Source organism: Arvicanthis niloticus, unplaced genomic scaffold (genome assembly GCF_011762505.2).
Source record: "Arvicanthis niloticus isolate mArvNil1 unplaced genomic scaffold, mArvNil1.pat.X pat_scaffold_501_arrow_ctg1, whole genome shotgun sequence".
NCBI lineage: Eukaryota > Metazoa > Chordata > Mammalia > Rodentia > Muridae > Arvicanthis > Arvicanthis niloticus.
This window is the reverse complement of record NW_023046133.1, coordinates 1-25,640: the sequence shown is the minus strand read 5'-3', so window position 1 is coordinate 25,640 and position 25,640 is coordinate 1. Positions and strand designations below refer to the sequence as shown.

Sequence of the window (25,640 nt, the reverse complement as noted above, 5' to 3'; positions counted from 1 at the left end):
TGCTCTGTGGCTCATTTTCTATAGTCTTTTTGTGGCTTGGAGAAGATCTTTTATGTCAGATAAGGCTATTTTGGGTGGACTGAGGGTACCCCAAGCAAGTGAGCCACCAGGACTGTGAGGAAGCCCACTCCAATCTCCCCAGTCAGTGCCTACTGACCCAGGACATCTCTTATCCAAATCTCCTTTGGAGCTAGGACTACTTGCTCTTTCAGTAGCAATATGACAGGCCTGGGATACTCACCTACCTATTTTGACTCTTGCTAACTCCCACCATGCTTGGAAAGAATCTATCTGAAGCCAATTCGGGGATGGGTAATGGATTTTGTCTCATAAACCCACCCTGAGTATTGGTGAAGCTATGCTGGAAGACTTCTGAGACTGTTTTCTGACTAAGAGCAAGATTGATTAGGCATGTCTGCTGCAGATGGAGGCTGGGGTACAATGGCATGTGTGTTATGAATCTTAACGTTTCTGATTTAACTGGATATGGGAAGCCTAGGTCTCCTCTGGGACCCTCAGGGCCTCAGAATACATCTTGCCACAACACAAGCTTTTAGGGACCCCACCCTATTCCCTGGATTAGGCTTTTTTGTATCTGCCCGTCCTTTCCCACCTCTACCCAGACTCTAGTTCTAGAATCATAGACAGGACACTACCATATTGATCTGGGCAATGTCCCCCAACCACAATCTCGGCCACAGGGATCTGACCACCTGCCCAGCCCGGACTACAGTGAACTTCTGCTCCTGCTCAATTCGACTCTGCAGGCCCCTGAACTGGCTTCTCCTTACTCCAGTCATTGAAGGCTGTGACGAGGACCACACAGATGACTGACAGCAGGATGGCAGCCCCCTCAATCCAGCCTGCTTCTGCTTCGCCTTCATCCTCTGCCCCACCCTGGGCCGTGGCACATCCTGAAGAGAGGACAAGGAAGCACTGGGTTCTCAGGCCGGCAGGACAAGAGCTGTCACATAGCTTAGCCATGCTAAGTAATCCCTGGTGGTACATCTGATCAGGTGCCTCTGTGCCATGCTCTGGGCAAAGGGCTTCTCCTGGTCACTTTATAGGGCACTTCTGTATGTCTTCCACAGATGGGAATGTTAAGGCTTCTCAGAGGGTCTACTAACTTCCAAGCTAGAAAGAGCAGGTGGAAATTGAGAATGCCATCCCAGCAGGATGACTTCAATGACAGCATCTAAACCATACCTGCCCTGCCTCAGTCCTAGCTGTGAGATGAGGCTTCAGTTTTCTCACGAGACAGGATTTCCTGTAGCCTGGGCTGGCTTCAAACTGCCTATGTAGCTGAGATGATCTTGGGAATCCTGATTCTCCCTGCCTCCGCTCTGAGTGCTGAGATTATACCACACCTGCAATACCATGGAAGTGTGGAGAGTGGCATTGCTAACAACACCTCCTAGGGCCTTGGGGACAGGGAAGTGGCAACTCCTGGGCATACCTAGCTTATAGTAGGCTCTCCCAACTCAGGCCATAGCAAGGACAATGGGACCGAAGACACAGGCTGCTATCTGACCCAAAGTGACCCTGTACTCCCACCTTGGCACTACTGAGTCCCCAGTATGGGCCCACAACTCTCAAGGTTGGCCAGCCCATGGCAAGGTGAGAAAAAGAAAAAATGCCAATATGTGCAAACATTGGAGGCTCTGACCGAAGGTTCACAATGCTAGGGTGTGCAGAGCCTATGGCTCCCCAGCCTCTTCCTGCTCCCAGCAGGGGTCCCAAGAGCAAGAGGCATCTGAAAATTTCTGAATAGAGAACCTGAGGCTCTGAGTGGCCAGGGGCCATACCCTGGGTGAGAGCTGGGTGATCTCATGGCTTGTATCCCAGGAGCAGCGTCTGACCATCACCTTTGGACAACTCAGAAGGGTGCCTTCCACAAGGCTTGGCTTGTAGAGGTACTGGGGAAGCCTCAATCCTTGTCTCTCAGATGTCCAAAGAAAGAAAAGAGGCACAGTGACTCAGCTGGAGTCACACTGGATCTAGCGTTGGGTCCAGGCCTGGAATCTGAGCTTAAATGTGTCTTGCCTTGAACCTCTGAGCCTCTGAGCCTACGGCAGGTGGATATCCAATTTGACCAATTGGGCATCCAATCTGATTCCAAAGAACAGAGAACAGCAGTTTCAAGAGATCTTAACAGAAGCTTCTGGAAACCCAGGGGTCAGAAGCATCAAGACAGGAAGGTCAGGGAACGCAAGGGAAGATAAAGGATCACCGTGGTCAAGCAACACGTGTTGCTGAAGATTTCTGGTCTCCAGCTAAAGCAGTATTCCTCAAAGTAGACACCTGAAGGGCTTTCAAGGCTCTCTGTCCTCTTGAAAAATGTAAACCGTCTCAGTAATGGTAAAACTGTTCAACCAGACCACTGTTTGGTGGTAACGTCTCTTACAATGGTGTTGCAGAGCCAGCCCTGAACTCAAATCTCAACTGCAGATTGCAATGTGGATATTTCACCTCAGTGCCTCCATTTTCTCATCAGCAGAATGGGGTGATCACAGTTGGACCCCTCCTCAGGTGGTCACATGGTGAAGAGGGCCCTCCTTGTGAAGTGCTCAGCATGGGGTCCCAGGGGCTCAAGCCTTGAGTTCATGGCACAGAGCAGGAAACACCTGGAACTCAGTCACCTGAGATAAAGGAACTGAGGGACTGTGGCCCTGTGTTACTCTGAGGGCACCCACAGAGATACAACCCCTGTCGCAAGCACAGGAAGAACATGGAACCTTAGAGTCAGACTCCTCATGCTGTCAACTCCCAGTGTCAGAGACTTCAGCCTGACCAACTACAGATGGGAAAGCATCAGAGATACCGCATCTGTACAGAGCATGCTCAGGCCTCTCTTGTCATTACCCCCTAAGTAACATGACCTAATAGATGTTCACACAGCTGTCTTATTGGGTGTTATCAGAAACCCAGAGAGACTTTCAAGTACACAGGTTATAAATAATACCCACAGAAGGTTCCGGCAGGACCCAGGGATGACTGTATACACTCTGATACATGAGGACAGGGAAGGGAGGACTTGAATCCAGAGCCCGATACTTCATTTTGTAGAATGTAGCCCTGCTTCTTGACACATGCTCTGTAAAGGACATGCCTGTTTTCCCTGGTATGCTTCTTCAGAGTCTCCATGGGGCTGTTATTGGAAGACTTGACACCTAGAGTCAAGTCAGTGTATCACTCTGAGATTCCGGACTCAGAAAGACCCAGATTCAAAGTCCAGGCCCTGCTTTGCAATCCTAGGTAAGTAACTGACTCAGCCTCTCTGAGCTCCCCCAAACCATCTATAGCACATGCTGGGTACTGGTGCTGAAACTCTCCCCTTTTCCTGAGTGCTCTACAGACCCTGTGGACCCTGCAGTCCCGGGATCTGTGTCCCTTCTGCAGTCTCATCAGGATTTGATATACCTGGACTTGAGCCCATGTTCCCTAGGGTCCTTTACTTGCATGACACCTGACTTACTATGGGCCCAGGCATGAGTTTTCTCATTATCACACTGAGGGTGGCCTAAGGCCCACGTATCTGAGGACCATTCTATGCAACCATCCTCTCCTCCCAGCCAGTACCTTCTCTTGCCCAGTAGAATGCAGACCACATATCAGCCAGCATAAGAACCTCCCGGCTGAGACGCTGGCTCTTGGGTAACACAGCAGGTGGATTCCCCTATGGGGCTACATGCAGGATGCTTAGAAGGCAGGTGGGAAGTCTTCATTCTCTCCTTGGGAACTTGGCTGTGAGGAACCTGTCCTGTCTCGCTTCCTCTACTGCTTTCCTAGTGGGACTCAGTGCAGCCAGCTGCTCTCCAGCCAAAGTGTGGCCAGATCAGGAGCAGTGAGGTGCAACAGGGCAGAGCCAGGGCAACTTGGGTCACACTCCAGCTACCAAGCCATGATCTTTGGGCCCTGGGTTTGTATACCTCAGAGACTGTCATGGCAGCAGCCATCTGTCTGAAGCCATAGAGGGGTATCTCTTTGGTACATCCCAGACCACCGTGTCATGTCCTACCTTGGCCTCTGCCAGCTGCTCCTCATCTCATTCTGCTCAGCAGGGCCACAGGAGGCCACTGGTGGCGGGTGACTCAGCTTCAGCTCCCTCTGTAGAGCTGGATGTTTTGGCCAGAGCCACAGAGTTTCAGCTCTTGGTGGGGGACCTTAGCATATCCTCCATGGCTCAGGAGCTCATACAAATAGCAACTAGTTCCTCCCGGGTCTAGCTTGATATGTATAATTTTTTTACCCATCATCAGCGATAACTTCCCTTTGCAACAGATAGGACTATTACAGAAAACCACAGCCAATCAAAATCCAGAGCTGTGGCACGTAGTCCCAGTGGGTCATCCACAAAACATCCCCACACCTAAGGGCCAGGGAACATTTAGGAAGAAGGGGCAGGAAGACCACAAGAGCCAGAGGATCAGGGATTATGCTGTGAGATTGTGTCACATCAGAAGCTACACTCATAAAGTCATATCAACATGACTGCCCAGCCATGAACTGAACAAGGACAACACCAGTGAAGACACCAAACTGCACAGGGAAAAGCCCACAAGACCTCTCAGCCTTATACAAGGAATTATAGACAATAGGGTCAAACTGGGAGCAGGAGAGGTGGGCCTCCCAGGGAAGAGCACACCCGTTGGTTGTCCAGTGCCAAATGGTCAGCCCTGAAGACATGCATACACCTAACATTATATGAACCCATGAGATTATATTCAGGAATATATATATATATATGCAAACACACATATGCAATAACAATAGAAGAAAGGGACACCATGAATTTGAAGGAGAGGCGGGAGGGGTATGTGAGAGGGTTTGTGGGAAGGAAAAGGAAAAAGAGAAATGTAATGCAATCAAATTACAGTCTCAAAAACAAACAAATAAAAACAACACAGACATAGTATCTGTCTCCAGGGTTATTGTGTGGATTAAGTGAGTGGGAAATGGCCTTGTGCCACAACAGCTCCCAGTTGAGGGAGCTACAGAAACTGTTGTTAGCCTGACCGTCTGCATCTGCAGTCTTTCACATTTGCCGAAACCACAAGGAAGGCTGTCCAGAGTTCATCTCTCTTACTTCCCTATGGGGACGTCCATCCCAGGATCCACGTCAGAAAAACCTTACCTCCCTGCTTGTTGCTAACCTGACCTATGAAACACACCCATCTTCCCTTTCTACCCTGGATGCTAGGAGGCTCAAATCAAGCTTAAATGTGAGTCACGGTAGCGATTACAACTGGCTTTTATTCGCCTTCCCTCCTATCCTGTACGGAAAGAGCTCGCCTGGTGCGGGGCTTGAGTCGTGGCAGGAGCATGGCCTGGTAAGGCTGTAGGGCAGCTCAAACCCCTCACCAGATGCACCACCTTGCTGCTGGACTTGAGAGTCTTTGTGGGACAGGAGACACTGTTCCTTCATAAATTATGTAGTCTATGATATTTTTTAAGAATAAAAGAAAATGAACTTAGATATTGAGTGACCCAGAGCAACTTAACTTTCTCTTCATACCTCAGTTTTCTCATCTTTAAAGTAGGCACAAGCCCTGAGCTGGGCATACTGGAAGTGCCTAATGAATGCTCACCATAGCTATTACTACAGTTGGTCTAGCCTTGCACTCATAGGTGGGCTGACTAGGCTTTGGGCATGTATTGGTTTACGTGGCTGAGCCCTGGCAAGCTTGGTCCCCCTTGTAGTGTTGTGGGTGCTGCACGCACATAGACCCTTGCACATGCTGTGTGCCATCAGGAGCACCCAGGGCACCCTACCTTCATTGCTCTCTCCCGGTGGGTGGTAGAAGGACAGTCCCAGGGAGATGATGGCCGCGATCTCCAGGATGATGAGTGTCACGTCCTGTAGCGCTTCCCACACCAGCTGCAGGAAGGTTTTTGGTTTCTTTGGAGGTATGAAGTTTTGCCCAAAAATCTGTTTCCTCTTTTCCAGGTCTGGAGCAGTGCCCGGCAAACCTGTGGACAGAGGGCAGACAAGTTGGGCTGGGGCCAGGAGAGATGCATGCCTGTCGCTGGGAACTGAGGAGGTTCCAGGTAATGCATGTCCTGAAGGGGGCCCTGCTAAATGAATGAGAACCTAAAAACATGGATGCTTCCAGACTCAAGGGGACATTCCATCCCTATAAACGTGATGCCAAAGAACATCTCACACACCTGACTTAGGACATCAGCCCAGTCTAGCCCAACTCACTACAGCTCAGCAGTTATATCACACGAGGCCTCCTTTGTGCTAACATGTTGAACATCTGCTATAATTTATTGAGTATTGGGCTGAAGGTGACCACCAGAATGACTGTCACCCAGTCACAAGGCTGAAGGATTCTTAGCCCAGACCTTTGTAAGCTACGGAATCTGTGACTATCCAAGCCTTCCTCCCAGGACCTGGCAGGTGACCTGCCTTGGGAAAACACTCTCTGAAATGTGAGTAATCCCAGAGCATCTTGGATCATCCAGGTGTCCCTCTGGCCAGAGATAAGTGTCCTCATGGGTGATGCTGACCCAGGCAGGTAGAGGGTGGTGTAACGGAGTGGACAGAGTTTGGAGGGAGAGAGCTACAAACAAGGACCTCAGAGTCACCAGGAGCTGAAGGAGGTTGGAAATAGCTTCTCCTCATAGATCTAGGGCAGAGTCTGGCCAACACTCTGGCTTTGGACTTGGCACTCCAGAGAGAAGCCATTCCTGGCTCGAGGCTACCCACTTTGGGACAGTGTGCTCTAGTGAGCATGGCAGTAACCATGCAGCTTGTGCCTACCCTGATTTTGAGTTTTCACACTCCTCTTAACCACAGTAGAACTTGGAATGCCATTTAATCTCTCTCTCTCTCTCTCTCTCTCTCTCTCTCTCTCTCTCTCTCTCTCTCTCTCTTTTGTTTTTCTAGACAGGGTTTCTCTGTGTAGCCCTGGCTGTCCTGGAACTCACTCTGTAGACCAAGCTGGCCTCAAACTCAGAAATCTACCTGCCTCTGCCTCTCAAGTGCTGGGATTAAAGGCATGCACCACCACTGCCCGGCTTTAATTTAATTTATCATAATGATTTTCCTCTGGGCTTTGAATCTGGCCTGACCCTCAGTTTCTCCTTCTGCTACAGTGATGGTTATGGTGGTGGTGATTGTAAGATTGATGGTGGTGGCACCTAACTCACAGGGTCGTATGTTGCTCAAGTCAGCAAGTATTTCTTTTGTTCCTGTGAGGTGTAACAACCCTGCTGCAGATCCTGGGGCAGAGCTGAGAATGAGACAGCACAGCACCAGCTGGGAGCCAACCTCCATGTAGACACATATGTGCATTACTGTGAGATTCATATTGGGGGCAGCAGATGCTCAGGTGGTTGCGTTGTGGCTCCTGGACCAGAGGCAGTATGGACAGCCAGGGAAGCCTTTGTCTGCATCTGTCAGTGGGGTCCACTGACAACCCACCAGCTCTCTGTTGCCTAAATAACTCCCTAGCCTCCATCATGCACCTGACCTCTGACCTTGCTACACTGGAATTGCCTCATTATTTCCAGATGGAAGTCATGTGTCCTATCTTGTATTGCTTTTCCTCTGACTTCTAGGCTATAACTGAGGTCTTCTCTTTCACTCTCTGCCTCCATCCCAGCCCACCCAGCCATGCCTGGCTGGCTTCTGACTCCCCCTGACCTGGCATACTCACACCGAGCCCTCCACACGGTCTCCTTCTGGATCCATCTGTACTAACACGTGGATGACTAAGGACTATCGAGTCCTTCATTAAGTATGCAGAGATTGGTGGGATGAGCCCCAGTACGGGAATAGGTGTGTGGCAGGGACCCGGGCCACAGCAGGGTCCTGCCCTATGGCCTGTGCTTCTTACTGTTGTTGATGTTGTTGTCATTATTATTATTGATGTGTGTGTGTGGACACATGTGTGCCACAGCATGTGTTTAGAGACCAGAGGAAAACACTGTGGAGCGAGTCCTTTTTGCTCACCTTCGTGTCAGCTCTGGGACTCTCTGGCTGTCAGGCTTGTGCAGCAGGAATCTTTACCACTGAGCAATCTTGCCTGCATCTGGCCTGTGCCCTTTCTGAGCCTCCTTGCTCCTACACAGCACACCCTCTGTCTCACAGGGCCAGACTGCAGCCACCTTACTGCATGCCAGCCCTGGCCACGATGGGTTATGGGTTTGTGGGATGAGTCCTTTCATGCTCTGGGGCAAATGTTGGTCTGAGGGCCCATAGGCTGGCACAGGGGGCTTTAGACTCATCTCACTCACCACTGCAGGCTGCATGTCTGAGTGTAGTGAGGTCCAAGCATGAGGAGTTAGGCCTCTATAGGCTCACAGGATATCACAGGATAGTTAAGGTGGGTGGAGTCAGGGGTGGGGTGCACCTTTCAAAAAAACCAAAACCAAAACAACAACAACAACAACAACAACAACAACAACAACAACAACAACACAGTCCTTTAGTCTTTTCCTGGGAAGGCAGAAGCCCGAGGCATGCTGAATTGGGGACTTAGGATTTAGCTATTATAGTTTCTGGGGACTGAACTCATGGCATCAGGCTTAGTGGCAAGAGCCCTTACCTGCAGGGCCAGCGGGCTGGCCCCTAGAAGGTGTTATAACCTGGAGTTTGGGTTATGTTTTAGTCCTCTATAGGACCATCCACTGATGCAGCCTTTCAGCCCATAGTCTCTGAGTTTCTAAGAAACCTGGAGAGAGTAGTGTACAGGCAACAGGTCAGTGGCTCATGGCTGTAAGCACTTAGGGGCTTGCAGTCCAGGCCTGGGCTTCAGGGAAAGCAGAGAGAAAGGTCAAAATGAGGCCATCCTCAAGACCCAGAGTGAGAGGGAGCATAGCTTACTTGGTACCCAGGGATCTTGCAGTGGCCTCTCTGGGAGGCAAGGGAAGCCCTTGGCAGCCCAGTTCTCATCTGCATAGCAAGAACAAGGAGGCATAACTGGCTGGGCCATTTACTTTATGGAGGATGAGGGCTTCTCTGTGGTGATTAACTGTCCCAATTGTCCTGTGCTGGGCTTCTCATTTGGGATGTCCACACAGAGAACAAACCCAGCCTAGCATGGTCCTGGGGACTTCAGAGGCAGTGTGTCTTCCTCTCTGCCCTGTATCTCAGCATCCCTGGGCTTTATTCTTTTAACCTCAATTATCCCATTTTCTGGACTCTCTGGAGAGACGTGTGCTCCTTATTTGTGCATACCAAGTGGGAGTGAGATTAAGCTTTCTTCTAGGAGTAACCGTTATTGAGGGTGGGGGACCTCTGAGGATGGAGCTCCAGAAGCCATGCTGAGATTTGCCAGGCCTTGCTATGAGTCCCTATTCTGAGCCCCCATTTTCCCATCTAGACACCGAGGTCTTCACTAAGATGGGGTCCCCAGAGGATCCTGGGATTCCTGAGCAATTGTGTTGGAGGTCTGTTTTCACATGTGTGCGTGAAGACATTGGGCACGCATGGTTCCTGTGACCTGGCATCTATGGGGTGAATGGTGGACAATGTGGGAGTCAGTTCTGGGGTCAGGAGAGGTCAGGTCACAGCTCTGAGGTTCTTTCATGCTGGCCAGACCCTAAGATCTTGGGTCCTGTGTCAACAGACGGGAACGGCACAGCATAGCATAGTTGTGGGCTAGCAGGTCTGGTGAAGGACTCAGGAGGGAGGCCACCAAAGATGGATGAAACTAAGATACAGGGCACATTGGCCCATTGATGTGGGTCCCTGTGGAGAAATCTTCCAAGCTTCTATAAAGCAGAAGGCTGGAATTCAATACAAGGTCTCCCTTTTGGAGATAGTTTGGGGTTAAACTCAATATACCTATGGGCTGAGTTCAGCCCCAGTTGCCAGTATGAACCATCTAAGGCCATGTGCATTAGCAACTAGGGGTTACAAACTGCCACACTACCATGGCCACCATTGACTACTATGAGAAACCATACCCTTAACACTGCCACTGACTGCCGTGTCCCCACTGTCCCCACTCCTACTACTGTCCTGGGCCTGGATGTTGGGCACTTTTTTTTTCTTGCCATGCTAGAGATAGAACCCAGAGCCTTTTGTATGTGTTTAGAAAATTCTTTATCTTGGAGACACACCCCAGCCCAGGCCCTTCTGTCTATATGCACCTTCTGTCTATATGCACCTTCTGTCTGTGTGCACCTTCTGTCTGTGTGCACCTTCTGTCTGGGTGCATCTTCTGTCTGTGTGCACCTTCTGTCTGTGTGCACCTTCTGTCTGTGTACACCTGTCTTAGCTGTCAGAACCCCAGCAGAGTATCAGCACTCTTCTATCTGGGTCAGGAACTTGACTTGGACTTCTCTCTCTTTGTTATTTGACCCTGAGTAGATTTGACACTCTTTCTGGAGTGCCTTGGACAACTGTGCTGGAGGATTCCCAGGAACCAAGACTCTATCAGAGCTTTGTACATAGTCAAGTTCCTGAGTCATGTCATAGACCTGGACACTGAGGCCTAGGGTCCTGCTACAGGCAAGGTCAGTGATAGAAGCCCAGCAGCCACCCAGCCCTTCCCAGCATGATGTGGCTGGATACAGACTAAGCAAGCTTCTAGAAGCCTACAGTGCCTGCACCTGATGTCGGGCCCACAGCCATGCAGGTGGCTTCAGGGTCCTGCTATTTACATCTAATAAAACAATAGCAGTTCAAACTAGACAGTGTCCGAGAGGCTTCAGATGACAACCTGGGACCCAGCATGAGCAGGGGACTGTGGGTGCCTGCACATGTGTCCAAGGCTGGAGCTGGGTCAGGATCCCTGTGTACCTTGATGGTGGTTCACTGATAACATTAGCTGTAACAGCTAGGATGGAGTAAAGGATGGGTATTAACAGCCCTGGGTTGTGGCTGTGTGGGGGACTCCATAGATGCTATCCCTTGCCAGAGGCTGGCCCAATGGGCAGCTCCCAGGAGCCAGCTACTAGGGACTTGCAGCAATTAGTGGAAATTAGGAACTAGGATAAGACAACCTGGACTGCTCCTGGCTCTGTGTCCTCCGGTAGGTGACCTCCCCTCTCTGGGCCTCATTTTCCTATGCCAGACATCTGAATGATAATAACGCCTTCCTTTTCTGTGCTCAGAGTAGCACAGGACCCAATGGCTGTCAGCTGCTAGTGCTATTGTTATGAGCCACCTACATAAAAAGCACCTACAGGTGTGGGGTCTCAACCTGGCCTCACACTGTTAGCCATGGTAGCATTTAAAGTGTATTCATGCCTGGGTCCCGATGCTAGCTTCTGACTGAACTGGGCAAGGCCATGTCTCGAGGTGGAAAGAACTCCCTGGGACCGTTGCTGTGCTACTGGGGTATGGTGGTCCTCAGACTAGAAGCCTCTCCCAAGAACTGGGGGAAATGCAAATTCTCAGGTGCCACCTGGACTGCTGCATAGGTCAGTGGGATGGCCCTGTCACCTGTGTGGTTACAGCTTCTTCAGGAGTGGGAAGTGCAATCTCTGTGTGGAGCTGTTGGCCTGGAGAGGCAGGACAAAAGGAAAATGACTGCTAGGTGACCTTGGGCCTAGAGCCCTTGGAAGAAATGACACCTGTAGGCCTTGGGTCAGTGGCTAGCCTGATAAGAACATCAACTGGTCCTGATCACGTGGTGGTGGGTCACCGAGTCTGGACCCAAGGATTCGCCTCTTTGCTCACTTCTTTAGGGTTTCCAGTTTCCAGGAGACCTGTCTGACTCCTTGGCATTTCTAAGCAACTTCTGGGTTCACAGCCTCCAGGAGGCTACAGTTGATGCAGAAAGTGCATCTGGCTGAGAACTTGACTGACCCAGACATGGGGCTGAGGAAGACTGGAGGAGGGAGCTAGAACCCTGGCAGGGAGAGAAAGGGGCAGGAGGAGGAGGGGACGGAGGAAAGCAGTCAGGGACTCACCCTCACATTCCACTCTGAAGAGTTCCCAGCCCTTCACAACCACCCTGCTCCTGGTCTCCTGTGACCTCTCTGAGGTCGTTTCAAGACATCACATTTACTGCCTTCTCCAATAGGTCACAGGTTCTGCTTATACCTGGCAGTGCTTTTTCAGTCTTAGCTCCTAGGCTCTTACCCAGGGCCCCCTACCCTGCCTTCTTCCTTCTGTTGACTGTCATGTTTAGTCTCCAGGGACCCTGGTGGGAGTTTACCACCTCCTCCTGAGAGCCTTTTTTGATTTACACAGCAGGAACAACCTAGGCTTCTTACTGTTCCCTGATTACCTCCTCCCCCCCCTACCCCCCATCACCAGCGGACACTTCACTCACACGCATTGCTCAGGCTAGCCCCCGGGCTAGGCTTTGGCCTTGGGTGGGGACATGGTAGGGTGGTACATGAGCCTCAAACCCTGACTGAGACCTGATTTTGCTGCTTCCGTCTTCTGGACACTGACACTCAGCATCCTGAAGGGGCCCCAAGAAGCCTTCTACTCTGTCCCACCTCTTTAGGGATCAGGGATGGGGATGTGGGTGCCTAGGCTGCTCAGACACTTGAACACAGCAGAAATCCTTGTACTTCCTGGAAGCCATGCAAGCTTAGCTTGGATTCTGTGGAACAACTGCACACATATAGGTCTCCCCTGTGGCTTGAGTCCATCAGGGTCATGGTAGGTAGCAGGGTTAGCTACTATCCAGTGCACATGCCAGGCACATGTACAGCCTCTGATCACATCCTGGTTCTTGATGGGGGTGGGTCATAAAGTTATCTCTTGATATTTGGAAGTTTTGTGGATCCAGAGTCTCTGGTGATTACGAATGCTCTCAAGGGCAGTGGGCATGTTTACTGGTGTACAGACCTGGTACATACACACACACACACACACACACACACACACACACACAGTCCACAGCAGACACGACACTACATGGTCACATTCACTGACTGGTTTCTCTGCAGAGGCCTCTAGTGTACTGTACACACAGGGACATGGTGGGGCACATGGGCCTCTAACCTGACCCGGGAGCAAACACTGGGTTAAATCTTCCTGTTCTTAATCTGAGTCAAACTGAGTTACTGCCCCTCTTCCATGGCAGAGCTTCCACGGAGGGCATCTCAGCTCATGGCTCTAGAATGTTTTATGTGGGCAGGGAAGAACGTTCATGGGTAGAGGGATAAGGGGGTGGCTGGTGGGAATCTCTAGATGCTGTAAAAATATCAATTATTTATACCAAGGAAGAGTTAGGCCCCTGAGTATGAGCTCCCAGATGAAGCAGAGCCAGCCACTTGGCACTTAGGATAAATAGCAGACAAGTTGTTTAGTGTGAATGGTGTCTTGTGCAATATTTGGGACATATGAGTGGTAAATTAATTACTTGCTGTTCACCTAAAATACAAGTCATACTGATCTGCACATTGTGCCCCCAAAGTTCCTCCAGGTCTCCCCTGGATCCACCTCCAGCATTGGAGCAGCATGGCTTCATAGTCACTCAGTGGGGAAACTGAGGCACTGCACCATGAAAGTGACTTTCTCTTTAAATAGAATGATTCAGCTGCAGAAGAGGGCTGTGTCCCCTCTTCCACCCTGGCCCTCTCCAAGCTATGGAGATGTAAGGGGGTGTGACCGACAGTGTGCTCATCTCCTTCAAAACTAAGCTTTGTTGGGCATACACAAGCTGAGGCCATTTCACAATCTGTCAGCCTCATAGAAGACACTCTGTTCAGCCTGTCTCCTGGTGGCTTGTCCTTGCCCCTTGGGAAAAAAACAGAGTCCTGGAAGCTGTGTCGACTTCTCTTATGGCCTCCCTCCACAGGCAGCAGGCTTCAAAATACTGCAAGCATCACTTTCCTGCTGCTCCAGGAGGGGGGCGCCCTGCACAATGGACAGTAGGCAGGTGGGTGCCTGTCTCTGAGACTCCATTCTCCAAAGGTGGCGCCCAGGGACAACCTAGCTCTACTTGTTGAAGATAAAAAAGGGTGATTATAGTATGTCTTAGGTACATGATAGGTATGTAGAACCTGGGCAGGATACTCCTTCCTTCCTTCAGCTCTGATGCTAACCACACTGAATCGGCAGCAGAGCAGCCTACCTTCTGCCATCCATGACACATAGCTGAAGCCCAGGTCATGGAGGCTCCATGACTGTCCTCTCCATGTCTGGTAACTTCCTGCACCAGAACCCGGTGCCTAAGTCAAAGGTAAGAACTCTGCCAGTCTCCAGCAGCTCCGGAGCCAGCCTTGTGTTCTACACAGAACCTTGGCTGTGGAGGAGAGCTAGCTCCAAGGCACCTGAGGGGATGGAGAAAATGTAGTCACCAGGCTTGGTGTTGCTAAATATTTGTACTGTCAGTGTGATGTGGGTTCTTCCATTAGCATAAATAAAAGCCTTATATTTGGAGAAAAAAAAAACCATACAAGCCCTTTAAAAAGCTACATTATAGAAAACCGAGTTTCTGTCTTTGGAAAGTGAGTGGGCCAAATAAACTGTAGTGCATCCTAGCCCATAATATACTACATGGCAGTTCTTTTAAAATGAGCTTGGTTTATGTTCCCTAGCATAGAAGTTTCTCCAAGGAAAACTGTCGAGCGAAGTAAGCATTAGAACACTGTGTACGGTTCGACTCCATCCATGTAAACCAGAAAATGCTACATCCCACGGGATGCACACACATGCAAGTGTGTAGCGAGATATGCAGGGACCTGACCTAAACTCACAAGAGGCGCTGACTCAGACGAGGCAGTGGGATTGGTTGTGGTGGTCGGCTCTGACTAGATTATGTGAATTTTAAACAGGAGAATATGTTTTATTTGAATAATTTAAAGTTTAAGTATGAAAATGAAGGGTTTTTTTTCCCCTATATGACTTTTAGATGAAATGGATCTGGAGATCATATTGCTGGGATAGTATTTTAGCCTTATTTGTGAGCTGTGTGTTCCTGACTGGATTATTTCAGCTCTTCCATGGCATGGGTAGGACGGTGCCTAGGTCATAGCCTGGGCATGAAGATGTAAACAAGGTATGGCAAGCCAGGAACACAGTAGGTACTCAACATATGACACACAGTAGGTACTCAGCAGATGACTCTATCATCTCTCCTTACCCCTTGTGTCTTGTCTATAGCTCTCCTTTAGGAAAAGAAGGACTTGGAATGTTTTCAATCTGTCTTCAGGGACAGAATCTCGTAGTGCACACAAGGGAGAGCCTTTTGGTGTGGTTTTGTGCTGTTTGTGAGGAGGCCGACTTGGTGATGTTGGGCCAAGCTCCACCCAGCTGCTGTTTCCCCTCAGCCTCTTCAGCCCCCTTCTCTTTCTTTCATGGTATCTGCCACCATCCATATCAGGTCTACTGTCCCTGGGCCCTTTCTGCCAACCTCAGCTCTTTGCTAATGAAGTATAAACCAATTGGTATGGCTCCAGTTTTAAGGAGAACCCCTGGGGGTTTTTATTTCTCTGGTCCTCAGCCCATCCTCCAGTCCCGCATTGCACCGGCTGGTCCTGATGCTGGGCGTAGGGCTACAGTGCCTCACCCTGCTGTGCACGGGCTGGACACATTAACCTCTATGGTGCCTTGTTATTCCCATCTATAAAGTGGGGGTTTGAACAGTACCATTCCCACAGGGATACAAAGATGTCACATATGTCACATATGTGAACCTGCTGGGAACAGTGTTTGCTGCTTGGTCAAAACATAGTCCACCATGATGGCCATAAAGAGCTTACTATTTTTAAAGGAGACTCTTGGCTCAATTTTCCTTTGGAGGGCAGAAGCTGTTTGTTTTATTTGAACTGTTTTGCCTTTTCCACTTGCATCCATTTTGCCCCAGGGTTTCCCTTGCCTGTCTGGGAGGGGTTGTATCTTGAGGCACATTGACAAAGAAGGGTGGATGCTTAGGCTGAGTCATTCACCCCTCCCTAACCCCTGTACTGGGTCTCACCTGGCTGCCTAGCAACCAAGAATGTAGCTACTTGCAATTGTATGGGAGACATGATGTTCTGAACGAACCTTCAAATCACATTCCACCAAGTTATGTTCAGCCCGAGGCCCAGCCATGAAACAAAATGACAGAACAGAGTGCTGGGACAGTCAGGTGTAGAGCATGATGCCAGAAGCCTGGAGCCAGGAAACATCCTCAAGGTGAGCAGACAACAGTCAGTAGGCAGTGTGAGGAGCTTAGCTCAGGTCTGTGTTAAAATAATGGCCATGCACATCTCACTGAGCAAACAAGCAACTTCTCCCCTTAGGGCCTCAGCTGTTCCTTCCCTGTGAGACTGACAGTTTAGAACCCACTTTGCAGGCTTTTGGCCAAAACAAACATGCTGCTCTTTCCTTCCACCCCCAGAAATGTCCCACACCTTAGAGGACAGCCTCTAATCCCTGCATGGCCTCCAGTCCCATGCCCTAGAAAGACCCCATCTCTCAGCCTTTGCCCAGCCTCTCCTGTCCCATCTTCCAGCTCCTACTGCCTCCCTATCCTGGTGCTCAGACACCCACCTGTGCTGTTTCCCAGTGTAGCTTTTTGCTCGCAGCCCCTAGAACCTCCAGAGCCCTGGGCAAGCTACCACACTGCTCCGGTCCTTGGCCTTTTCCGGCCCCGTATGCACACGTGCAAGTCCCATGAAGACAGGCACACTGATGATTGCGTGAACTGCTCTGCCTAGAGCTCTGCTCAGCACACAGTAGGTGCTCAAGAAATGCATGGATGAACTTTACGAGGTTTCAGAAGGCTATACCTCATCTGTAGATATGTACATATGTTGATAGGGCATTGCCTCTGTCACCAAAGCCCGTTTCCAAATAATCTAGAGCACACTAGGTATCCATGACCTCAGCTCCCATGCTTATGTCTTGAGTTTGCTTGTTTCCACAAAGGAGGCAGGCCTTAAACCTCATGCCGATTGGTCCCACATCTACTAGAGGTAATCTTTTTCTCAGACAGTTCATTGCATTACCAAACCATCACAACTTGAAAGCATGTTAACAGAAGGTCACCACACCTGTCAAGTTCAGGGACAAAGTTGAAAGTTCAGGACTGAGGCGTCATGTTTTCTCAGAGGTCTCAAAGGGCCATGTGAACTGGAGAGCTGAAACCAACCTGAGGGCTGAGGGAACAGAGCTGGAGACAGCAGGCTTAGGCTCCTCTCTGACTTCTGCCACTTGTTAGGGTGTGGCAGGGTACACAGTGCCTTGGTCTCCTCATTGGAAAGATGCTGGCCGCACAGACAGCAGTCGCTGCAGTAGAGGGCTTGTCCTCCCTTCCCCAAGCTGTTCTGCTTCCCCACCCCCAATATGAGGCCTCTATCAAGCCCCACGAAGCTGCATGTTCTTCATTAGCGACCTGAAGCCTGGCTGCTCTCATGACACGTGTTAGCACGCTTTGGACAAGCCTGAGTGGGTGTGGAACAGTAGAGGAGCTCGAAGTTCAGGATCAAACAGCCATCAGAGAGAGACAGATTTGCAGCCTGGTCCTATGATATCCAAGCCCATTCCCTGCTTAGTTCTCTGGGTAACTAGAGTCCTGCCCCTCTGCTTTAAGAAGAAGCCTTCTGCCTCCTACCACAGCCAAGCCCAGGTATTTTCCAGTCTCCCTCTGTGACCCAAGGCTAACAAGGGGCAGCTGGAGTGCACCTCTGCCAGCTCAGACCAGCTCAGGGGCCCTCTGATGGGATGGTGGGCCACAGCAAGCTTATTATCTTGAACTCTGTGATGTACAAAGACTATGAAGATTATTGATCCAGCTGACACAGTGACAAACCCACGAAGTAGACGTGGGGATCTGGAAACAGCCATGCACACCCTCAGCATCCACGGACATCTAGCACATGGGTGTGCAGGGCAAATGACACCTCGGACTCATCAGCAGATCACAGATCACATATCTACCAGCCCCGCCCACCTGCCAGCCCCGCCCACCTGCCAGCCCCGCCCACCTGCCAGCCCCGCCTACCTGCTCATACCTGGCCCTGAGTGTGTTTAGGAGAAAGTGAAAGGAATCAGGTTGCTGAGCCGGACTCCTATACCTCCAAGGTGGGAAGAGCCCTGTAGATGCCCTTCATCTCTCATGACAGCTGGTCAAGACCATGGGTTCTCATTTATCGAGGTCTAGGTTTTCTTCCCACAATTACGTGACCTGGACAAGTCAGTCAATCTCTCTGTGCCTCAGTTTCCTCTTCCATCAAATGAGGTGAGTGGTGGTGTCTCCCTCCTACAGGTATGAACTGCTGGCAAGAGGCCAGTGTCTATTTGGTTGTTCCTGGAGGGGGGGTATTATTCCCTTTTCCCTACAGGCTCCCTTCCTTCCCAGGTCCCCTGATGGCCTTCTGTCCACCACATGGTCTCAAGTAAGGGACAACAGAAGTTTGCAGATGGACTCCTGACCCTGGTGTATCAGTGGGATCTTGGTTTGACCACCTGCTTGTGTGGTTGGAGAGAGGTCAACTATTCCAGCTTCCAGCCACCAAAAAAAAAAAAGGGGGACTCGGTGTCCCCTTTACCTCATCTATCCTCATGGACTTTGTTCCAGGATGCTTGTCACCTTTGGTTGTCTTTCCTCCAGGGGATATACAAGAGAAGCCGTGCAGACAGGGACAGGTGTTGAGGGGGCTGCTTAGTTCAGTTATTTTCTGGTGCTGGATATGATGATGGCTGGTGTGGGGTCCAGCATGGCTACTCAGGGCCCCTGTACCTCTCCGCTCCTTCCACTTGTCCTTCTTGGGTTATATCTGTATCCTTTAAAATACCCTGGGAATGTATGTAATCGTCAGTTAGGAAGAAAAAAAGGAGAGAGTAGGGACAGAAAGAGGAGGGGAGGGAAAGGAAGGAGAAGAGATATGAAAGAGAAGGGGATGGAGTGGGGTGGGGAGAAGGAAATGGAAGTAAAGGTGAAAGGCAAAATATAGGCAAGAAAGATGTAACTGGAAAAATACATCTTAAGTAAATGAAGAAGAGACAGACAAAGCATGTGCTGGGTTGGCTCTTTCCTGCTGGACATAAGGTCTTCCTCACAGGGAAGAGTTTTTGAGAGCTGACAATCAAGATATACCATCTTCCTGGTCTGGAGGTGAGCATGTGGGCAAACACAGCCAATCACCTTCCAGAGGAGATGCTCTTCCCTGGCTGGGGAGGTTCATACCTGCTTGTTAAGCTACCGTTAGAATTCTGTAATATAAATTCATAATCCTATAAATTGCTTTCTAAAAGGTGACTGAGATGCTCGAGAGATGGTTCAGTGGTCAAGAGCACAGGCTGCTCTTCAGAGGACCTGGGTCTCTCTCAGACCCAGAAAGACACACATGGTAAGTGATCTTAGTCATAAAACACAGGATAACCATGTTACAAACCACAGATCCAAAGAAGCTAAGTAACAAGGAGTGCCCAAGAGGGGATGGTTTACTCTCACTGAGAAGTGGGGATAGATTAGATATTGGGGGTAGATGGAGGGAAGAGGATTGGGTGAGGGAGGATTTAGGATAAGATAAGGGGGATGAAGTCAGGGATAATGGAGGGAGTGAGAACTGGAGAAAGAATTGAAATTGGAGGCAGAGGTTTGGGGGGGGCGGCATCTCTGGGATGAGCTAGAAACCTAGGATAAGGAATCTATGAGGGTGACCCTAGTGAAGACTCCTAACAACGTGGGATAATGGGACCTGAAAATAGCCACCTTCTGTAACCAAGCAAAATTTCCAGTGGAGGGGGACACCAAGCCACCCACAAAACCTTCAACCCAAAATGCGTCCTGTCTACAAGATGTGCAGAGATAAAGATGGAGCAGAGACTGAGGGAATAGCTAACCAATGACTGGTTTAACCTGAGATCCATCCCACCAGAGAGACAACTGCTGACACTATTTAATGGTAATCTGCTATGCTTGCAGACAGGAATCTAGCGTAACTGTCCTCTGAGAGTCTTCACCCAGTAGCTAATGGAAACAACTGTAGAGACCCGCAGCCAAAAATTAGGGGGAGCTCAGGGAAGCTTGAGGAAGTGAGGAAGGATCGAAGGAGCCAGAGAGGTCAAGGATACCACAAGAAGACCTACAGAGACAATTAATCTGGGCCCATAGGGGCTTATGGAGACTGAACGACTAACCAGAGAGGCATGCGTGGGATGGACCTACGCTACCTACACATGTGTGACAGATGTGCAACTTGGTCTTCATGTTGGTCTCCTAACACCTGGAGCAGGGGCTTGTCTCTGATTGGGCTGCCTTTGTCTAGCCTCAATGAGAAGATGTTCCTACTCCCACTTGCAATTTGGTATGCCAAGGCAGATTGATATCCATGGGAGGCCATTCCTTCTCTGAGAGAGGGAGAGAGAGATGGGAGAGGGGATGCAAGAGGGAGGAATTGAGAGGAGAAGAGGGAGGGGTAACTGCAATCCCAGTGTAAATAAATAAATGAATTAATTAACAAAAAAAGACATTGAAACCTCCAAGTCATCACTTACTACTCCTTTGAGCCTCCCTAGGTCTCTCTCCTGGGGGGGGGGTCTCTGTGTGGCAGGGCACAAAGCTGCTCATGACTGTCCTGTGATGACAGTATTTACACCATGGGAAGTGACCCACACTGCTGAGGAGAGCTGGGTGCTACATACTTTCCACAACAGCTCTGTTTGGGAGCCTCAGTGATGGGTGGAGTTTATTGTCTCTCCGTCCACCCCAGAGCTCTCCAAAAGATACTTGCTCTGTCAGACCTGCCGTGGAACAACATACATCTCAGTTGGCTGGGGTTCCGGGTTTGTTTTATTTCTGGGACCACACAGCTACTCTTCCCTGTCATTTTATGCAACTAGGTCCCTTCTGTGGCTCATGACCTGCAACCATAACTAACAGTGCTCTTGGAATGACGTGGCCAAGAGAAGAAAGAGCATTCCAGCTATCCAGTATAGGCACTTTCTAGACAATTCTTTCAGTGCTTTCCTTCTGCCTCTATTTGCATGGAGTCTTTGCCTTTTTCTAGAATGTACAAGGCAAGCCCCACCTTCCCCCCTCTCTGTCTGTCTCTCTATCTCTCTGTCTCTGTCTCTCTGTGTGTCCATAAGCATGTGTGTGTGTGTGTGTGTGTTTTTGTGTGTGTGTGTGAAAGTCAGAGGTTGATGTGTGTCTTCCTCTCCACCTTATATTTGAGGCCAGCCTTTCACTGATTCAGCCGGACTGGCCAGCAAACCCCAGGGAATCCTGTCTCAACTTCTCTGGTCTGCTGCGGTAACAACTGTCTTGTTCATACTCAGTTTTGTGTGTATGTGCCAGGGATCCAAATTCAGGTCCTCCTGTTTGTGTGTCAAGCACTTTACTAACTGAGCTATCTCCCAACCCCTGGCCTCTCTCCTCGTTTAAAATGCTATTTTGCCAGGCCGATCTTCCTTTATCTTCTCTGTAACAATTGTTTTCTAGAATGTTCCAGAATGTTTATGCTACACAGAGAAGCAGAAAGGGACTTCACTGTTGCCCTCATGCTGGCATTTAAGGATTACCTGTCATCCCCTGCTCTTAATGTCACACAGGGAAGAACTGAGACCCCAGAGGATGCCTTGGCATCATTTGGATTTCTTCCAGATGCCCAGCGAGCAGCTCTGCAACTCTTCTGTCTCTTTTCAGTCTAAGATTTTGTTTCAACATCAATATCTCTCTGTATTCTGATTAAAATGTTTAAAGTGCATGTTATTTTTTGTGTGTCTGTATGCACATATACACTGTGTGTGAATACATGTGTATGGAGAGATCAGAGGACCTTGTGGAAGTCAGTTCTCTCTCCTACCATTTGGGTCCTGGGGATTGAACTCAGGCAATCAGGCTTGGCAGCAAGCACCTTTGCCTCCTGAGTCATCTTGCCCCTCTTCTGACTGTTTTTCAGCCTGGGCTCTGTAGTTTGCAGCCTATCTTGAATCTTGATTCCTCTCTGTACATTATCTGTGTGACCCACAGGAAGGTGAATAACTTCCTTGTGCCCTGGTCCCCAGTTTATAAGAATAGGATGCTTGTGCTTAACTATATAGATTATTGTGAGGATTCCATAAGGCAGAGATTCCCCAGGCTCTCAGAAGGTTACACGAAACACCTCCCTTGCTCGCTTGCTCACTCTGAATGACTATAACTTCCCTTTCCAATTCCTGACCCCAAGCCCTGGCCAAGCCCGCTCCATATTCCTTTCTTCCTCATCTCTGTGACTCTATCCATGCACCTTCCCCTACGATGACTGCTTACATTCAATTTTGTTCAGATGCTGCCTCTTCCACAAAGGCTTCCTGGGTCCTCCAGTCAGAAATGCCAGCTTTTACCTCTTAACCCTATAGTATTTGTCCAAAGTTGTCTCACAGAAGGGACAGATCTTCTACCCATCAACCTTGCAAGGCTACCTGGGTAGACAGACTGCAGAGATTTGTTTGTGGGAGCTCTCCTTGAGACAGAAGCCAATGCTGTCATCTGGGAACCAGGGAGACACAGGCCTTGGGTGCTCATTTCCATGGGCTATAAATAACAGTCTGAAACCATGGCATGGGCCAGAACTGCACTCAGTGGAGTAAGGTAACCACTGAGAGATGAGAGACCTGTGTGGGTAACTCATTTGTCTTGCCTAGGCTTCTCAGGTGACAGGCGCCTGTAAAGAGAAGCAGTTTCGGCTGGCCTGAGCCATATCTGGCCCCATGGGACCCAGGCTGGTTTTAGAGCTATCTGAAGCCCCACTAATGTTCAAGCTGGTCCAAACACTAAGCAATATTTCTCTTCCCTTAGCCCATTTGACAGATGGGGAAACTGAGACCCAGAAAGGAGAAGGAATTGAAAATTGGGGCTCAGGCCTTTGGACTTCCAGAAACCAAGAAACTCTTACCTTGGGGCACCTATATACTGGCTTACTATGAAGCCCAGTTGGCCAGGGTAGAGCTCTGATTTGAATTCTCAATGTGTCCTGTGTTGGAGAACCACCATCTACATGGCAGTGACCTTTGAGTATGACAAGGTCACATGAGCTCTGCCCTCATGGCTAGATCAATGGCACTGCAATGGTTGTTGTCAGCTGCAGTGAGACAGTAACCATGGGTTTGGGCAGTCAGTGTAGGAGAGAGTTTTAAGGAAGGGACAGGCTGAGTCACTTTCCTCATCTCTCTGTTTCTTTTTCTGTCTCTCATCCCTTCTGCCATCTTTCCTGGAACACTGGAGCTCACAAACATGGTTCTCTGGCCCTGACCTTTAACCTGCAGAACTATTGGAGATACATGTTATAAGATGTCACTCAACAGATATCACCACAAGAGATAGATAAGGATGTGGGTGGGGCCTTGGGCTTACAGTGGAGACAGAAGCCCAGAGTCCCAGCCACTTGGTAAACTCTTGTGGTCTGGGTGGAACCCTGGAGCAACAGGGAACTGCTATGAGAACCAGTTCCCTGAGTTCTCACTTCTTTGTCTCACCCAGCCCCAAGGACAGGTTTGTCCAGGACTCTACCCTCAAGGAGCTTGAGCTCCTCTTCCTAATCACATAGACAGGGGTAAATAGTCTCACCCCAGGTGATGATTTGACTATACAGCACATACAAACCCACTTCATTAGTTGCTTTTTCTTTGCTGTGATAAAATATCCTGACAAAAGCAATTTAAGGGGAAGGCTTTGCTTTGGCTTATAATTTGAGGAGGATGCAGGTCATTGTGGGGGAGGGGAAGGGAGCCACAGTATGAAAAACTGATCACATTAATTCACAGTTAAGAAGCAGAAATGAAATGAAATTTCTTGTGAAATTTCATGAGCACAATGAAAGCCTGTGTTCAGCTTACTTTCTCCTTCTTATACTTATATATAGTCCAGGATCCCAGCACAGGGAATGGTGCCACACCCATAATGGGCAGGTTTTCCCACATCAGTTAGCCCAGAAGTCTATCTCCTTGGTGCTTCTGGACTTTATCAACTTGACAATTTAGATTCACAATCACATCAGTTAAACCCCAGACTATACAAAACCACCTACAACCTGTGGCTGGAGACCCCTGCTCTTGGAAAGCTGACCTGTTCATGTCTCAATACCTGGTCCTTACCCCAGGGTCTACATTCTTGCTGTTTGCCACTGAAATCATACTTTTGTCCTATGGCTGACATTCAATGGCCCCCTGTCCTTTGAGCCTATCTCAGAGGAAGCCTCTCCCAACTTTGAGCCTCCCTAGGCAGGATCAGTGCCTCTCTGACCTCCAGCACACTCCCTCTAACTGTAGTCATTCCTGCCTGTTACTTCACCACAGGGTAGCTCGGGAGATACATGTTAATGGAGAGGCTCTGAGCCTCAGTTTCCTCCTGTAGCAACTGGGATGAAAACAGTTTCCGGTTCCCAAGGATGATGGGAAGACAATGGGGCACAAAGCCATGAAGGGTGACACACTGTGGGTAAGCATGCTTAAGTAGTTCATGGTGTCCCAGCTGGGGTCAGTTCTCTGCTGTAAATAGAACTGCTTCTAGACCAGAGAGTAATGGGGCAAGCATCGCTTATGCCCCACTTGTGACTCCCTTTGGGATCCTTAGGAATTTAGGTGAGTGGATGTCTGGAGAAGATTCTGTCTCTCTTGCATCCTTCACTGGCTGGACTGAAGCTCTGGCTGCTCGTGGCTTCCAGATTGCTTACAAACTCTTACACTTGTTTCTAGCCTGCTTACCCTGACCTTGGCCAGAAGTGGATGTCTGTGAAGGCTGCCTGGTCCTCAGCATCCCAGGGGCAGTCATGTGACACAAATGTTGTTCCCTAGGGAGTGTTAGGAAGCTATGTCATCTCTTTACAGAGAGAAGGTGCGGTCCAAACCTGCACAAAGTAGATGAGTAAACATACAACAAGGCTCAAAGAGGGAGAGACTGGCTCAAGGGTCTCCATGACTTCAGACTCAAAGCCAATGTTCTCATTCTTCCTCTTTTTTAAAAAAATTTTTTGAGCACACAGTAGGTGCTTACTGTTTAGTGCATATCTGCTCTATAAATCAGGGATGGATTTGTTCTGAGAATCAGGAAACTTTTCCTCTCCACACTTCCATTTTCTGTTGAGGCTACAAAAGAGCCTGCGCTGAAAACATTTGACCTGGATGCTCGACAGCCCACAGTGTGTGATGGCGGCCCACAGTGAGTAACAGTGGCCCTCAGTGAGTGACAGCGGCTCCACAGTGAGTGACAGTGGCCCACAATGAGTCATGGTAGCCCACAGTGAGTGATGGGGGTGGCCCTGGCTGGGCAGAACATTGCTGGATAGTCATCACAGCCTCCTCCTCCTCCTGCTGAGTTCACCCAGGAGCTTTCTGGTCAGCTGCAGGGTGGCCCTTTTTTTGAACTGCTTTCTGCTCTCCTTTGTAGCCCCTGGCTGGCCTGCAGAACCATGTACCCGGGGACACTCCTCAGCATGCACTGATGGGCTCCTGGCTTTATTCTATTGATGATTCATTGGCTGTGTGGGCGCCGCACTCAAGAGCTGCTCCACTGACTCAGGCCTCCGAATCAGCCTGCTTTTTTCTCCACGGTGTGTGTGTGTGGGTGTCAGGAGAGTGTGTATGCACTCCAGAGCATATAGCAGGCTTAAAAAAAAAACAAAAAAAAAACAAAAACCCCAAAAAGTTACTCCAATTTGCTCGCTCATCTCCCAGAATTGGGTGGTGATGGTCTCTCATCACAAATTAAGCCCAACATGTCTCCCAAAGTCACATGGAGATCACCAGAGAAGAATGACAATAGCTGCGATGCTGAGGATCACGGCCACCCACGGGTCGGGTTTAAATCACA

General features: G+C 49.5%; 1 protein-coding gene across 1 annotated transcript in view; it reads right to left on the bottom strand.

Annotated features, from left to right (window-relative positions):
* The window catches only part of LOC117702135 (plasma membrane calcium-transporting ATPase 2-like), a gene marked incomplete at its 5' end in the record, with an annotated part of 36,755 nt that extends 30,785 nt beyond the window's left edge, over positions 1–5,970 (bottom strand). The window contains 4 exon segments of the mRNA XM_076928186.1: positions 657–710; positions 713–779; positions 781–914; positions 5,773–5,970. Of these exon segments, the coding sequence (XP_076784301.1) occupies positions 657–710; positions 713–779; positions 781–914; positions 5,773–5,970 (453 nt within the window).
* Between the last annotated feature and the right edge of the window lie 19,670 nt (positions 5,971–25,640).